This window comes from Dendrobates tinctorius, unplaced genomic scaffold, assembly GCF_039654945.1.
Source record: "Dendrobates tinctorius isolate UK_male_01 unplaced genomic scaffold, ASM3965494v1 ptg000091l, whole genome shotgun sequence".
Lineage (NCBI taxonomy): Eukaryota > Metazoa > Chordata > Amphibia > Anura > Dendrobatidae > Dendrobates > Dendrobates tinctorius.
Window position 1 is genome coordinate 14490654 of NW_027361759.1, and position 18230 is coordinate 14508883.

Sequence of the window (18230 nt, forward strand, 5' to 3'; positions counted from 1 at the left end):
TATTTTGACTTCAAGAAACACATGCGACACCTGAAAGTGCTCAGTATCTGAGCAAATGGTGGGGAGGTCTGTAATTTCATGCTACCTATTGTTCCCATGCCAGAGGCATCAGCATATTATTCACCAAAATATTTCCTTTACGTGTAAAATCCTGGGTAGCCCCAGAGGATAGATTTATCTGTTTAGTGTGCTTGCTGTTTGGGGTGCAGGTGTGTTTTGGGGCAGTGTATGTTCTACCACCATTCTCAGTGAAAATTTTACAAAGGCTCCTCCACTTTCTTATCGAGTTTCAATCTATTCTGATTGTTATAATGGGAGATTTCAATACTTATCTTAACCCAACACAAGATAAATATCATGGAGACCAGTGAGTGGGGAGGGGAGAGAGACAACTCTGGCTAAGATATTGGGGGAATTGCAAAGGTATGACATTTGGGGCATTACATTTCCTTCATTGCACCAATATTCATGTTTTCCGGATTCTCACTCCTCCCTGTCGAGAATTGACTCGGCTAGGGTGAATCAGTTCTTGCTGCCATTCGTGGAAAACGTAGAACATCTTACAAGACGGTTATTGGACCATTCCCCTCTGCGGTTAGTCCTTAGTGTCCTTCCAGCAGTTAATAAATCTAGGACAATGTGTAAGCTCAACCCTTATTGCTTGGCTCTATTCAGAGATAAGGCAGGTATGTGGGAAAAACGAAATAACTTTTTCTAGAATAATAATGGCTCGGCTTCCCCACTAATAGTCTGGGACACAATGAAAGCTTTCCTAATTAAAGAAATTTCTTGTATTATTGAGGGTTTTGTCTTCCGGCCTGAGGAAGAAAAGATCGCATTATATGCGGATGACCTTCTTTTGTTCCTTGGTGATACGGAGGACTCGTCAGTCAATGCCAATCTATGATTGATGAGTTTGGTGATTTTTCAGGACTGCGTATTAACTGGGAAAAATCTATCCTTTTGCTGGCAGATGATCTCTCTCAGGCGTCTAAGGTGGAATAGACATGGTTGAGCGTGGGGAAGGAGTTTAACCCCTTTCTGACATCTGACGTACTATCCCGTCCATGGGCCCCAGGCCCCTATGCCCATGGATGGGATAGTACGTCATAGAGATCAGCGGCGCTCACGGGGTGAGCGCCGCTGATCGCGACCGGGTGGAGGCTGATTCTCACTGCTGACACCTGGCACTATGTGTCAGGGGCGGTCACGGACCGCCCCCGACACGTTAACCCCTGGCACACTGCGATCAAACACGATCACAGTGTACTGGGGGGTTTAGGGAAGCATCGGCAGGGAGGGGGCTCCCTCCGTGCTTCCCTGAGACCCCCGCAGCAGCGCGATGTGCATCGCTGCTGTGGGGGCCTCCTTCCCTGCAGGTCCCCGGATCTAATATGGTGCCAGGGACCTTTGGGGGCCTGCAGGGAGGCGGCCTCCTCACTCCCTGCAGAGCGCGGGGCTGAGGAAAGCCTGTGCAGCGCCTGTGTGAGATCGCTGATCTGTCACAGCGATCTGTGATGTGTCAGATCAGCGATCTCACACATGACAGTGATGTCCCCCCTGGTACAGTGTAATAAAGTTAAAAAAAAAAAAAGGTGTAAAAATAATTTATAAAAAATTCGCTAAATAAATAAAAAAAATATTCCCTAATAAATACATTTTTTGGAAATAAAAACAAAAAAACAATAAAAGTACACATATTTTGTATCGCCGCGTCCGTAACGACCCGCCCTATAAAACTGTCCCATTACTTAACCCGTTTAGAGAACCCTTTAAAAATAAAAAACAAAGCAAAAAATAATGCTTTATTATCATACCGCCGAACAAAAAGTGCAATAACGCGCGATCAAAAAAACGGATATAAATAATCATGGTACTGCTGAAAACGTCATCTTGTCCCGCAAAAAAAGAGCCGCCAAACAGCATCATCAGCGAAAAATAAAAAAGTTATAGCTCGCAGAATAAAGCGATGCAAAAATAATTATTTTTATGTAAAATTGTTTTCATTGCATAAAAGCGCCATAACATAAAAAAAGACATAAATGAGGGATCGCTGTAATCGTACTGACCCGAAGAATAAAACCGCTTTATCAATTTTACTGCACGCGCAACGGTGTAAACGCACTCCCCCCAAAAGAAATTCTTGAAATGCTGGTTTTTGTTCATTCTGCGTCCCAAAAATCGGAATAAAAAGTGATCAAGAAATGTCACAAGCCTGAAAATGGTACCAATAAAAATGACAACTCGTCCCGCAAAAAATAAGACCTCATATGACTTGGTGGGTCAAAATATGGAAAAATTATAGCTCTCAAAATGTGGTGATGCAAAAACTATTTTTATAATAAAAAGCGTCTTTTAGCATGTGACAGCTGCCAAACATAAAAACCCACCATAAATAGTAAATCAAACCCCCTTTATCACCCCCTTAGTTAGGGAAAAATAATAAAATTAAAAAAAAGGATTTATTTCCATTTTCCCATTAGGGTTAGGGTTAGGGCTAGGGTTAGGGCTGAGATTAGGGTTAGGGGTGTGTTGGGGTTAGGGTTGGAGATAGAATTGGGGGGTTTCCACTGTTTGGGCACATCAGGTACTCTCCAAATGCAACATGGCGTCGGATCTCAATTCCAGCCAATTCTGCGTTGAAAAAGTCAAATCGTGCTCCTTCCCTTCCAAGCTCTGCCATGCGCCCAAACATTGTTTTACCCCAACATATGGGGCATCAGTCTACTCAGGACAAATTGTAAAACAACTTTTGGGGTCCAATTTGTCCTGTTACCCTTAGGAAAATAAAAAATTGGGGGCAAAAATATCATTTTTGTGGAAAAAATACGATTTTTTTATTTTCATGCCCGAGCATTATAAACTTCTGTGAAGCACTTGGGGGTTCAAAGTGCTCACCACACATCTAGATAAGTTCAGTAGGGGGTCTAGTTTCCAAAATGGGGTCATTTGTGGGGGGTTTCCACTGTTTAGGTACCTCAGGGGCTCTCCAAAGGCAACATGACACCCGCAGACCATTCCATCAAAGTCTGCATTCCAAAACGTCAATACTTCCCTTCCGAGCCCCGACGTGTGCCCATACAGTAGTTTTCTCCCACATATGGGGTATCAGCGTACTCAGGACAAATTGGACAACAACTTTTGGGGTCCAATTTATCCTGTTACCCTTGGGAAAATAAAAATATTGGGGACTAAAAGATCATGTTTGTGGAAAAAATATGATTTTTTTATTTTCACGCCCGGGCGTTATAAACTTCTGTGAAGCACTGGGGGGTTAAAGTGCTCATCACACATCTAGATATGTTCCATGGGGGGTATAGTTTCCAAGATGGTGTCATTTGTGGGGGGTTTCCACCGTTTAGGCACATCAGGGGCTTTCCAAATGCGGCATGGCGTCCAATCCCAATTCCAGCCAAAAAAGTCAAATGCTGCTGCTTCCCTTCCGAGCTCTGCCATGCGCCCAAATAGTGGTTTACCCCCACATGTGGGGTATCAGCGTACTCAGGACAAACTGCACAATAACTTTAAGGGTCCTGTTACCCTTGGGAAAATAAAAATTGGGGGTGAAAAGATCATTTTTGTGGAAAAAATGTGATTTTTTAATTTTACGGCTGTACGTTATAAACTTCTGTGAAGCCCTTGTGGGGTCAAAGTTCTCACCACACATCTAGGTAAGTTCCTTGGGGGGTCTAGTTTCCAAATTGGTGTCATTTGTGGGGGGGTTCCACTGTATTGGCACATATGGGGCTTTCCAAACGCGACATGGCGTCCGTTCTCAATTCCAGCCATAAAAGTCAAATGGCGTTGCTTCCCTTCCGAGCTCTGCCATGCACCCAAATAGTGGTTTACCCCCACATATGGGGTATCAGCGTACTCAGGAAAAATTGCACAATAACTTTTGGGGTCCTGTTACCCTTGGGAAAATTAAAATTGGGGGTGAAAAGATCATTTTTGTGGAAAAAATATGATTTTTTAATTGTACGGCTGTACGTTATAAAGTTCTGTGAAGCCCTTGAGGGTTCAAAGTTCTCAACCCATATCTAGATAAGTTCCTTGGGGGGGTCTAGTTTCCAAAATGGGGTCACTTGTTGGGGGTTTCCACTGTTTAGGCACATCAGGGGCTCTCCAAACGTGACATGGTGTCCGATCTGAATTCCAGCCAATTTTGCATTGAAAAAGTCAAACAGCGCTCCTTCCCTTCTGAGCTCTGCCATGCGCTGAAACAGTGGTTCCCCCCCACATATCAGGTATCAGCATACTCAGGACAAATTGCACAATAACTTTTGCAGTCCAATTTCTCCTGTTACCCTTGGTAAAATAAAAAAATTGGACCTGAAGTAATTTTTTTGTGAAAAAGTTAAATGTTCATTTTTTTTTTTAAACATTCAAAAAATTCCTGTGAAGCACCTGAAAGGTTAATAAACTTCTTGAATGTGGTTTTGAGCACCTTGAGGGGTGCAGTTTTTAGAATGGTGTCACTTTTGGGTATTTTCTATCATATAGCACCCTCAAAGTGACTTCAAATGTGATTTGGTCCGTAAAAATAAAATTTTGTTGTAAAAATGAGAAATCGCTGGTCAAATTTTAACCCTTATAACTTCCTAACAAAAAAAAATTTTGGTTCCAAAATTGTGCTGATATCTCTGTGATTTAAGGGCATAAAAATTCAAAGTTGGAAAATTGCGAAATGTTCAACATTGTCGCCAAATTTCTGTTTTTTTCACAAATAAACGCAAGTTATATAAATGAAATTTTACCACTAACATGAAGTACAATATGTCACGAGAAAACAATGTCAGAATCAGTGGGATCCATGGAAGTGTTCCAGAGTTATGACCTCATAAAGGGACAGTGGTCAGAATGGTAAAAATTGGCCCGGTCATGAACGTGCAAACCAACCTTGGGGGGTATAGGTGTTAAATATCTGGATATTCACATCTCTGCTAATATTAATTCTTTCATACCCCTGAGCTTAGATCCATTGTATACGAAATTTCAGAAAAAGATTAACACTTGGTGCAAGTTACCTCTGTCAGTAATTGGGCGCAGAAATCTAGTTAAAGTGGTGTTGATGCCGAAATTGTTATATATAATTCATAATACTCCAATATGGCTCCCCCTGAAATACTTCTTTAAATTTCAAGCCATGTTTAGGGAGTTAAAAAGGTATAATGGGGGAAGGAGTTTTGGCTGCCCCTAACCTGTGGTTGTACTTTTTGGCCTCACAATTGCAACAACTTAAACTGCTTCAGCATTCCTCAGTCGCTATATTATTGGAGCATATGGGGGGACTTCTAATTTTGCCCTTCCTGCAGGTGGGATATCAGAGTGGTCTCAAGAGCAAGCTTCCAACAGTAGTCCTTATGATTAAAACTAAACAAGTGCTAAATATTGGTGAATACACCCCGCTTGCGCCTATTTGCTAAAACCCCAAATTACTGGATTTTTTTTAGATTGGAGGGATTCAGCACCTGGATTAAGGGGTGAGACCAGACGATTTGTGCCAAAGATGCGGGGTGGGCCCAGCGGATATTATGCACATGTTCTGGGCATGTGGTGTAATTGGGAACTTTTGGAACGGAACCTTAAACTATGTTGATAATGTGTTTATACTCAGAATTCCTAAACAATGTCCATATTTACACAGCAGGGGTGCACTGTGTGGGGTAATATAACCTGGGGTGGGACAACTAAAGGGTTATTCGCAAAAAAGATAATATTTACTTTAGAAGATAAATTGCTGATTGGTGGGGGTCTGTCCATTGGGACCCCCAGCAATCCTAGAAATCCTGAGGAAATCTGATGTCTTTGGAAAGTGTAGATATTACAGTGTCTTGCGAAAGTATTCGGCTACCCTGGAACTTTTCAACCTTTACCCACATATCATGCTTCAAACATAAAGATACCAAATGTAAATTTTTGGTGAAGAATCAACAACAAGTGGAACACAATTGTGAAGTTGAACTAAATTTATTGGTTATTTTAAATTTTTGTGGAAATTCAATAACTGAAAAGTGGGGCGTGCAATATTATTCGGCCCTTTTACTTTCAGCAAACTCACTCCAGAAGTTCATTGTGGATCTCTGAATGATCCAATGTTGTCCTAAATGACTAATGATGATAAATATAATCCACCTGTGTGTAATCAAGTCTCCGTATAAATGCACCTGCTCTGTGATAGTCTCATGGTTCTATTTGATGCACAGAGAGCATCATGAAGACCAAGGAACACAATAGACAGGTCCATGATACTGTTGTGGAGAAGTTTAAAGCCACATTTGGATACAAAATGATTTCCAAAACTTTAAACATCCCAATGAGCACTTCATATTGAAATGGAAGGAGTATCAATATTGAAATGGAAGGAGTATCATACCACTGCAAATCTACCAAGACCCGGCCATCCCTCTAAACTTTCATCTCAAACAAGGAGAAAACTGATCAGAGATGCAGCCACGAGGCCCATGATCACTCTGGATGAACTGCTGAGATCTACTGCTGAGGTGGGATAGTCTGTCCACAGGACAACAATCAGTCGTACGTTGCAGAAATCTGGCCTTTATGGAAGAGTGTCAAGAAGAAAGCAGTTTCTCAAAGATATCCATAAAATGTTGTTTAAAGTTTGCAACAAGCCACCTGGGAGACACACCAAACATGTGGAAGAAGGTGCTCTGGTCAGATGAAACCAAAATTGAACTTTTTGGCAGCTATGTCAAACGATATGTTTGGTGTAAAGGCAACAGAGCTCATCACCCTGAACACACCATCCCCACTGTCAAACATGGTCGTGGCAGCATCATGGTTTGGGGCTGTTTTTTTTCAGCAGGGACAGGGAAGATGGCTAAAATTGATAGGAAGATGGATGGAGCCAAATACAGGACCATTCTTGATGAAAACCTGTTGGAGTCTGCAAAAGACCTGAGACTGGGATGGAGATTTGTCTTCCAACAAGACAATGATCCCAAACATAAAGCAAAATCTACAATTGAATGGTTCACAAATAAACGTATCCAGGTGTTAGAATATGCCCATATTCATGAGTTTTAATGAGCGGTACCACGTGACCGCTGAAGGCAGGAAGGGAGAACGCTGAGAAGCTGGGGGCTGAAGAGACAGCGACAGGACGGGTAAGTATAGCGATACTCACCTGTCCTGCGTCCATGGCTGCTTGCTGCTGTCTGGCACGTCATCTGTCAGTGACGTTCAGACAGCAGAGGGCGCGGTGAGGTGGTTAGTGCGCGCCGCGCCCCCTGCAGTCTGAACTTCACTGACAGATGACGTGCCAGACAGCAGAAAGCAGCCATGGACGCAGGACAGGTGAGTATCTCAGGTGCCAGCAGTGACTCCGGCACCTGACCCCAGCGACGGAGAGGTGAGTATGTAATTTTTCTTATTTTTAAATGCAGCAGCGGCAGCACATGGGGCCATAATCTATAGAGCATCTTATGAGGGCAGCATATAGAGGCATAATCTATGGAGCTTCTTATGGGGGCAGCATATGAGGGAATAATCTATGGAGCATCTTATGGGGGCAGCATATGGGGGAATAATCTATGGAGCATCTTATGGGGGCAGCATATGGGGGAATAATCTATGGAGCATCTTATGCGGGCAGCATATGGGGGAATAATCTATGGAGCATCTTATGGGGGCAGCATATGGGGGAATAATATATCGAGCATCTTATGGGGGCAGCATATGGGGGCATAATCTATGGAGCTTCTTGTGGGGGCAGCATATGGGGAAATAATCTATGGAGCATCTTATGGGGGCATAATCTATGGAGCATCTTTTCCACCCTAGGCTAATACTCGAGTCAATAAGTTTTCCCACTTTTTTTCAGACAAAATTAGGGGGGGTCGGCTTATACTCGGGTGGGCTTATACGCGGGTCGGCTTATACTCGAGTATGTATGGTACTTTACAAAAGCCTATAGGTAAAATGCCAGAAAAAAATGGCATACTATAAAACATGGAGTTTTTGAAGAAAACAACAGAATAAGCTGAAAACACAACTTTAATCTTTTTAGGATACAGTCATTTTAATCTCTCTCTCATATATATATATATATATATATATATATATATATATATATATATATATATATATATATATACATATACACACACACACACACACTGTGTGCAGAATTATTAGGAAAATGAGTATTTTGATCACATCATCCTTTTTATACATGTTGTCCTACTCCAAGCTGTATAGGCTTGAAAGCCAACTGACAATTATGTAAATCCGGTGATTTGCATCTCTGTAATGAGGAGCGGTGTGGTCTAATGACATCAACACGCTATATAAGGTGTGCTTAATTATTAGGTAACTTCCTTTCCCTTGGCAAAATGGGTCAGAAGAGAGATTTTACGGATTCTGAAAAGTCAAAAATTGTGAGATGTCTTGCAGAGTGATGCAGCAGTCTTGAAATTGCCAAACTTTTGAAGCGTGATCACTGAACAATCAAGCGTTTCATGGCAAATATCCAACAGGGTTGCAAGAAGCGTGTTGATAAAAAAGGCTCAAAATAACTTCCCATGAATTGAGGAAAATCAAGCGTGAAGCTGCCAAGATGCCATTTGCCACCAGTTTTGCCATATTTCAGAGCTGCAACGTTACTGGAGTATCAAAAAGCACAAGGTGTGCCACACTCAGGGACATGGCCAAGGTAAGGAAGGCTGGAAAACGACCACCTTTGAATAAGAAACATAAGATAAAACGTCAAGACTGGGCCAAGAAATATCTTCAGACTGATTTTTCTAAGATTTTATGGACTGATGAAATGAGAGTGACTCTTGATGGGCCAGATGGATGGACTCGAGGCTGGATCAGTAAAGGTCAGAGAGCTCCACTCTGACTCAGACGCCAGCAAGGTGGAGGTGGTTTACTGGTAACGGCTATTATCAAAGATGAACTTGTGGGACCTTTTTGGGTTGAGGATGGAGTGAAGCTCAACTCCCAGACCAACTGCCAGTTTTTGGAAGACACCTTCTTCAAGCAGTGGTACAGGAAGAAGTCGGTATCCTTCAAGAAAAACATGATTTTCATGCAGGACAATGCTCCATCAAATGCATCCAAATACTCCACAGCGTGGCTGCCCAGTAAAGGTCTAAAAGAAGAAAAAATAATGACATGGCCCCCTTGTTCACCTGATCTGAACCCCATAGAGAACCTGTGGTCCCTCATAAAATGTGAGATCTACAGGGAGGGAAAACAGTACATCTCTCGGAACAGTGTCTGGGAGGCTGTGGTGGCTGCTGCACGCAATGTTGATCGTAAACAGATCAAGCAACTGACAGAATCTATGGATGGAAGGCTTTTGAGTGTCATCGTAAAGAAAGGTGGCTATATTGGTCACTGATTTTTTTTTGTTTGTTTTTGAATGTCAGAAATGTTTATTTCTAAATTTTGTGTTGTTATATTGGTTTACCTGGTGAAAATAAACAAGTGAGATGGGTATATATTTGTTTTTTATTAAGTTGCCTAATAAATCTGCACAGTAATAGTTACCTGCACAAACAGATATCCTCCTAAGATAGCCAAATCTAAAAAAAAAACACTCCAACTTCCAAAAATATTAAGCTTTGATATTTATGAGTCTTTTGGGTTGACTGAGAACATAGTTGTTGTTCAATAATAAAAATAATCCTCTCAAATACAACTTGCCTAATAATTCTGCACGCAGTGTATATACAGTGGGGAAAAAAAGTATTTAGTCAGTCAGCAATAGTGCAAGTTCCACCACTTAAAAAGATGAGAGGCGTCTGTAATTTACATCATAGGTAGACCTCAACTATGGGAGACAAACTGAGAAAAAAAATCCAAAAAATCACATTGTCTGTTTTTTTTTCATTTTATTTGCATATTATGGTGGAAAATAAGTATTTGGTCAGAAACAAAATTTCATCTCAATACTTTGTGATATATCCTTTGTTGGCAATGACAGAGGTCAAACGTTTTCTGTAAGTCTTCACAAGGTTGCCACACACTGTTGTTGGTATGTTGGCCCATTCCTCCATGCAGATCTCCTCTAGAGCAGTGATGTTTTTGGCTTTTCGCTTGGCAACACGGACTTTCAACTCCCTCCAAAGGTTTTCTATAGGGTTGAGATCTGGAGACTGGCTAGGCCACTCCAGGACCTTGAAATGCTTCTTACGAAGCCACTCCTTCGTTGCCCTGGCGGTGTGCTTTGGATCATTGTCATGTTGAAAGACCCAGCCACGTTTCATCTTCAATGCCCTTGCTGATGGAAGGAGGTTTGCACTCAAAATCTCACGATACATGGCCCCATTCATTCTTTCATGTACCCGGATCAGTCGTCCTGGCCCCTTTGCAGAGAAACAGCCCCAAAGCATGATGTTTCCACCACCATGCTTTACAGTAGGTATGGTGTTTGATGGATGCAACTCAGTATTCTTTTTCCTCCAAACACGACAAGTTGTGTTTCTACCAAACAGTTCCAGTTTGGTTTCATCAGACCATAGGACATTCTCCCAAAACTCCTCTGGATCATCCAAATGCTCTCTAGCAAACTTCAGACGGGCCCGGACATGTACAGGCTTAAGCAGTGGGACACGTCTGGCACTGCAGGATCTGAGTCCATGGTGGCGTAGTGTGTTACTTATGGTAGGCCTTGTTACATTGGTCCCAGCTCTCTGCAGTTCATTCACTAGGTCCCCCCGCGTGGTTCTGGGATTTTTGCTCACCATTCTTGTGATCATTCTGACCCCACGGGGTGGGATTTTGCGTGGAGCACCAGATCGAGGGAGATTATCAGTGGTCTTGTATGTCTTCCATTTTCTAATTATTGCTCCCACAGTTGATTTCTTCACTCCAAGCTGGTTGGCTATTGCAGATTCAGTCTTCCCAGCCTGGTGCAGGGCTACAATTTTGTTTCTGGTGTCCTTTGACAGCTCTTTGGTCTTCACCATAGTGGAGTTTGGAGTCAGCCTGTTTGAGGGTGTGCACAGGTGTCTTTTTATACTGATAACAAGTTTAAACAGGTGCCATTACTACAGGTAATGAGTGGAGGAAAGAGGAGACTCTTAAAGAAGAAGTTACAGGTCTGTGAGAGCCAGAAATCTTGATTGCTTGTTTCTGACCAAATACTTATTTTCCACCATAATATGCAAATAAAATGAAAAAAAAACAGACAATGTGATTTTCTGGATTTTTTTTTCTCAGTTTGTCTCCCATAGTTGAGGTCTACCTATGATGTAAATTACAGACGCCTCTCATCTTTTTAAGTGGTGGAACTTGCACTATTGCTGACTGACTAAATACTTTTTTTCCCCACTGTATATATATATATATATATATATACATATACACACACAGTTGTGGCCAAAAGTATTGACACCCCTGCAATTCTGTCAGATAATACTCCGTTTCTTCCTGAAAATGATTGCAAACACAAATTATTTGGTATTATTATCTTCATTTAATTTGTCTTAAATGAAAAAACACAAAAGAGAATGAAGCAAAAAGCAAAACATTGATCATTTCACACAAAACTCCAAAAATGGGCCAGACAAAAGTATTTGCACCCTCAGCCTAATACTTGGTTGCACAACCTTTAGCCAAAATAACTGCGACCAACCGCTTCCGGTAACCATCAATGAGTTTCTTACAATGCTCTGCTGGAATTTTAGACCATTCTTCTTTGGCAAACTGCTCCAGGTCCCTGATATTAGAAGGGTGCCTTCTCCAAACTGCCATTTTTAGATCTCTCCACAGGTGTTCTATGGGATTCAGGTCTGGACTCATTGCTGGCCACCTTAGAAGTCTCCAGTGCTTTCTCTCAAACCATTTTCTAGTGCTTTTTGAAGTGTGTTTTGGGTCATTGTCCTGCTGGAAGACCCATGACCTCTGAGGGAGACCCAGCTTTCTCACACTGGGCCCTACATTATGCTGCAAAATTTGTTGGTAGTCTTCAGACTCCATAATGCCATGCACACAGTCAAGCAGTCCAGTGCCAGAGGCAGCAAAGCAACCCCAAAACATCAGGGAACCTCCGCCATGTTTGACTGTAGGGGCCGTGTTCTTTTCTTTGAATGCCTCTTTTTTTCTCCTGTAAACTCTATGTTGATGCCTTTGCCCAAAAAGCTCTACTTTTGTCTCATCTGACCAGAGAACATTCTTCCAAAACGTTTTAGGCTTTTTCAGGTAAGTTTTGGCAAACTCCAGCCTGGCTTTTTTATGTCTCGGGGTAAGAAGTGGGGTCTTCCTGGGTCTCCTACCATACAGTCCCTTTTCATTCAGACACTGACGGATAGTACGGGTTGACACTGTTGTACCCTCGGACTGCAGGGCAGCTTGAACTTGTTTGGATGTTAGCCGAGTTTCTTTATCCAACATCCGCACAATCTTGCGTTGAAATCTCTTGTCAATTTTTCTTTTCCGTCCACATCTAGGGAGGTTAGCCACAGTGCTATGGGCTTTAAACTTCTTGATGACACTGCGCACGGTAGACACAGGAACATTCAGGTCTTTGGAGATGGACTTGTAGCCTTGAGATTGCTCATGCTTCCTCACAATTTGGTTTCTCAAGTCCTCAGACAGTTCTTTGGTCTTCTTTCTTTTCTCCATGCTCAAAGTGGTACACACAAGGACACAGGACAGAGGTTGAGTCAACTTTAATCCATGTCAACTGGCTGCAAGTGTGATTTAGTTATTGCCAACACCTGTTAGGTGCCACAGGTATTTACAGGTGCTGTTAATTACACAAATTAGAAAAGCATCACATGATTTTTCCAACAGTGCCAATACTTTTGTCCACCTTCTTTTTTATGTTTGGTGTGGAATTATATCCAATTTGGCTTTAGGACAATTCTTTTTGTGTTTTTTCATTTAAGACAAATTAAATGAAGATAATAATATCAAAGAATTTGTGTTTGCAATCATTTTCAGGAAGAAACTGATTATCTGACAGAATTGCAGGGGTGTCAATACTTTTGGCCACAACTGTATATATATTTATTTATTTATAAAAACTTCCTTCTCACCCCCCACTGGGGTGGTCTTTGTTGTCCTTTCTCATTCTCGGGTCCAATACCAGAGGCCTGGGAGTTTGCAGGTTCTGCGCAGGATCTTAGTTGTTCCCAGCATTGCGCTTTTCAGGACAGAGTTCAGATGTTGCTCCTGGGATCTGTTGTAGCCATTTTTCCAACTTAGGGGTCACTGCTCCAAGTGCTCCTATCACCACTGGAATCACTGTTGCCTTCACCTTCCACATCTTCTCCAGTTCTGGTATTTCTCCAGCTTCTCATATTCCTTCTTTCTGATGTTGCTGTCACTTGGCACTGCCACATCTATTATCATTGCTGTCGAAGGTCCTTGTCTACTATCACAATGTCTGGTTGGTTAGCCAACACCTGCTTATCCATCTGGATCTTGAAGTCCCACAGGATTTTTGACCTTTCATTATCATTTTGTGTCTTCACATCTGCAGCTTCCATCTCTTCTTTTGGCCAACACACTATGCCAGCAGGGTATCTGATAACTGGCAGGGCATATGTATTGATGATGTGGATTTTATTCTTCCCATTGAACTGGCTCTTCAGGACCTGTCCTACCCTTTGATGGTATTTGGATGTTGCTGCTTTCCTTGCCTCCTCATCATGGTTACCGTATCCCTGTGGGATGTCAAGGTACTTGTAGCATGTCTGGACATCTGCTATGTGCCCTGCTTGTAATTCCACTCCATCAGTTTTGACTACCTTGCCTCTCTATATTACCAACCGGCTGCACTTCTCCAGTCCAAAGGACATCCCGATGTCTTCGCTGTAGATCCTTGTCAGGTTTATCAGTGAATTGATGGCTCATGAGATTGCCTTGGCGCGGCGGGGTGGCTCAATTGAATTGATCATTTTTTTGCTAAATATCTCATTTTTGAATACAGCTAGATATTATGTGCATATGCACTTCAATATATGCGTTCTAACCTTAAGCAGTGCTGGCTTCCCCCCCTATTTTCTCATTCATTTTTCACATACAACTTGATGTCATCCATGTAGAGGAGGTGGCTGCTGATGTTTCCACTCTTGGACTTGTATCCATAGCCAGACTCTGTAATTATCAAACTGAGGGGGTTCAAGCCTATGCAGAATAGCAAAGAGGACAGTGCATCACCTTGGTATATGCCGCATTTGTTGGTCACTTGTGCTAGTTGTCTTGAGTTGACTTCCAATGTTGTTTTCCATAGCCCCATTGAGTTTATGAGGAAGGTTCTTAATTTCCTTTTGACATTGTAGAGAGCCAAGCACTCACAGATCCATGTGTGTGGCATTGAGTCATAGGCTTTCCTGTAATCAATCCAGGCTGTGCTGAGATTGGTCTGTCTGGAATATATATACTGTATATATATATAATTTATCTATACCTATCTATATTTTTTTTTCTTTTTAAGCTGACGTTTTCCCTTTGCAGTCTCCAAGAGCCATAGCTTTTGTATTGTTCCACCAATATACCCATATGTGTGTTTTTTCCAGGATGATATGTATTCTTTAGTTGCGCTATTTAATATATTGACTAATTTTATAAAAAAAAAAAATAATAATTCTGGGCTACCTCTTTTATACAGAAACTGAAGTTTAACCAAATATGCTAATTTTGGTGCTCGGTGAACCCTTGGTGTGGCCAAGAGGCTCAGTACACTGTTCTAGCCACTGGTTTTGCATGTTCCACCTCCATCACTGGAGACTGACAACAGTGACTTACCTGAAGTGGGTACTGTCTGCATAGAAAGCTCAAGCCGGTGCTCGCAATCACTAGTGAGGCAAGTGGTAGACTGTAAAACCAGTGGGGGGAACGGTGTACAGAACTCCTTGGCTAGGTGCGCCAAGCATCATAATTAGCATATTTGCTTAAACTTCAGTTACTGCAGAACTAAGGAAATGATTAGAACATTGTTAATTTCATTTATTTGTAGAGCTCCATTGATTCCATGGTGCTATACATGTGAGAAATGGTTATATACAAAATACAGATATTAATGACAGTGAACAAATTAACAGTGACACCCTGATACAGAAAGGAGAGGGCCCTGCTCTTGTGGGCTTACATTCTACAGGATAATGGAGGTAGACACAGTAGGCTAGGGGATTGCGGCAGCTTCAGTGGTGGTGAGGTGGTTTATTCCAGGCTGTAAGCTTATTTCAAGAGATGCATTTTCAGGTTTCTTCTGAAAGTTCAGAATGTGGTGGAAATCAGACATGTTAGGGCACAGAATTCCAGAGGATAGGATAATACTCAGGCAAAGTTTTGGAGGCGAATGGGCAAGGAACGTGTGGAGGAGAAAAGGAAGTTGCGGGAGGATGGGAGATTATGTGTTGTAAGATATTGGGAGATTAGTTTGGAGACATACGGAGGAGACATAGAGAAAAGTAAGTTGTGGGAGGATGGGAGATTATGTGTTGGAAGATACTGTATTGGCAGATTAGTTTGGAGACATACGGAGGAGACATATTATGGATGGCTTGTACATTGATATTGGTACATTGAACATTGAATATACCCTACAAGGTTATGTGCTTTGTTTATCCCCTTCTATACCTATGATGTACATGTAAGTCAAAGGTAGTGTCCCTGCCGAGCCCACATCTTTCCCTGTACTTGATGGCTGATTTAAGCTGTAATAGCCACGGGCAGAGGACTGTTTAACTGTGAACTAATTAAATCCCGCTGTCAATCTCTGACAATGGGATTTAACACACACCAGCTGGAAGCACTTCATTGATCCCACACATCAGCAGTCCTGTCACATGATCATGGGGCGCTGATAGGTTGTCATTATAGCCAGGGGTCTGCTGATGACCTCCTCGCCTGTCATTACAAGTCCCCTGTGAAAGCATATGAAAAAAAAAACAAGTTTTGCACCATTAAAAATAAAACAATGTAAAAAAAATACACTAAATTAGTATCGCTGAGTTTAGAAATCTCCAATCTATCAAAATATAAAATAAATTTATCAGATTGGTAAACGGCGTATCAAGAAAAAAAAACGCCAGAATTATGTTTTTTGGCCACCACAACATTGCAATAAGAGGCGATCAAAACATTGCATCTATATCTATCCTGAAATCATATCATTAAAATTGTCAACTCAAGGTTAAAAAAATAAGCCCTCATACTGCCACAGATCCTGAAAAATAAAAATCTTACGAGTCTCAGAAAATGGAGAAAAAAAAATTATTTTTATCTACTTATTTATTTTTACAAATTTCCGAATTTCTTTTCACCACCTTAATAACAAAATATATATATATATATATATATATATATACACATATATATATACACACTAGCTGAAGAGCCCGGCGTTGCCCGGGCATAGTAACCAACTGTGGTTAGTTATAACAAATTATAATGATTATATTGCACATAAAAACATTTCACATCATATATTCAACACTACAGATTTGTAACATAACTTAACTAAACGATTACCCAAGTATTGATAGTATTTTATTTTCAACTCATTCAAGGGCCTTTTGATAAACAACATTTTTGGTTTTTCCTTTCGGTGCAAAGATGAACAGATTTTTGGCAGTTCCAACTCTTGAACAGATCACGTAAAATTGACCATGAGAAAAGCATGGAGATTGCAAATCGATCCCTACTACTTTCAAGGACTGTCCCTGAGCATTGTTAATGGACATTGCAAATAGCAGTTGAACTGGAAACTGGAGGCGCTTAAAATAAAAATACAAATCAGTTGGAATGAGTGGAATTCTTGGAATGAAGATGTCCTCTCCTTTGGCACATCCTGTTTCTGAGCTGTGTATCTAACCCTATCCTGTGTGATAATGTCTGCTGAGTTGTGTACCTAATCCTCTCCTGTGTGATACTGACTGCTGAGCATTGTATCTAATCCTATCCTGTGTGATACCGTCTGCTGAGCCGTGTATCTAATCCTATACTGTGTGATACTGACTGCTGAGCCGTGTACCTAATCCTATCATGTGTGCTACTGACTGCTCAGCCGTGTATCTAATCCTATCCTGTCTGATACTGACTGCTGAGCCATGTATCTAATCCTATCCTGTGTGATACTGACTGCTGAGCCGTGTATCTAATCCTATTCTGTGTGATACTGTCTGCTGAGTCGTGTATCTAATACTAGTCTGTGTGATACTGTGTGCTGAGCTGTGTATCTAATCCTATCCTGTGTGATACTGACTGCTGAGCTGTGTATCTAATCCTATCCTGTGTGATACTGCCTGCTGAGCCATGTGTCCAATCCTCTCCTGTGTGATACTGACTGCTGAGCTGTGTATCTAATCCTATCCTGTGTGATACTGACTACTGAGCCGTGTATCTAATCCTATCCTTTGTGATACTGGGCTCCCCCTGAAGTCTGTGTCAGAGGGTGGTCTGTGTTGGCACGGTAATAAATTGTATTATTTCCAGCTTTACAGAAGGACGATAACACCATAGAAATGATAAGACTAATAGGCCTCAGTTACCACAACTGTCTACAAAGAAAACTGTTGCTGATAGCAACCAATCACAGCTCATTTTTCATCTTTTAAACAGCTCTGGGACAGCGTGGAGAGTTTTGAATGGTGAATTTTGTGTTTCGACTTTTATGTGGCGAGGTTGGTGTTTGTGTGGTGAAACGTGTGCTGAGGGTGGTATATGTGTTGAAGCACGTGGTAGTGTGTGGCACATTTTGTGTGTGTTCATATCCCCATGTGTGGTGAGTATCCCATATCAGGGCCCCACCTTAGCAACTATATAGTATATATTCTTTGGCGCCATCGCTCTCATTCTTTAAGTCCCCCTTGTTCACATCTGGCAGCTGTCAACTTGCCTCCAACACTTTTCCTTTCACTTTTTCCCCATTATGTACCTAGGGGCAAAATTGTTTGGTGAATTGGATCGCGCGGGGTTAAAATTTTGCCTCACAACATAGCCTATGACGCTTTCGGGGTCCAGACGTGTGACTGTGCAAAATTTTGTGGCTGTAGCTGCTACGGTGCGGATGCCAATCCCGGACATACACACACATTGAGCTTTACAGTGGGGAAAAAAGTATTTAGTCAGTCAGCAATAGTGCAAGTTCCACCACTTAAAAAGATGAGAGGCGTCTGTAATTTACATCATAGGTAGACCTCAACTATGGGAGACAAACTGAGAAAAAAAAATCCAGAAAATCACATTGTCTGTTTTTTTTTCATTTTATTTGCATATTATGGTGGAAAATAAGTATTTGGTCAGAAACA

The 18230-nt window shown here is 41.6% G+C and overlaps 1 protein-coding gene across 4 annotated transcripts in view; it reads right to left on the reverse strand.

The window, feature by feature from the left end:
- Window positions 1–18230, reverse strand: part of HHLA2 (HHLA2 member of B7 family) — a 157895-nt gene that overhangs the window by 3192 nt on the left and 136473 nt on the right. Inside the window, exon 8 of one of the 4 annotated variants that reach the window (XM_073586258.1) lies at window positions 17022–17857. The exons of the other annotated variants lie outside the window; for them this stretch is intronic. Within the exon in view, the coding sequence (XP_073442359.1) occupies window positions 17850–17857 (8 nt within the window). The 3' untranslated portion in view covers window positions 17022–17849. Of the gene's footprint in view, window positions 1–17021; window positions 17858–18230 lie in introns of those variants that run through there. 4 annotated transcript variants of the gene reach the window in all.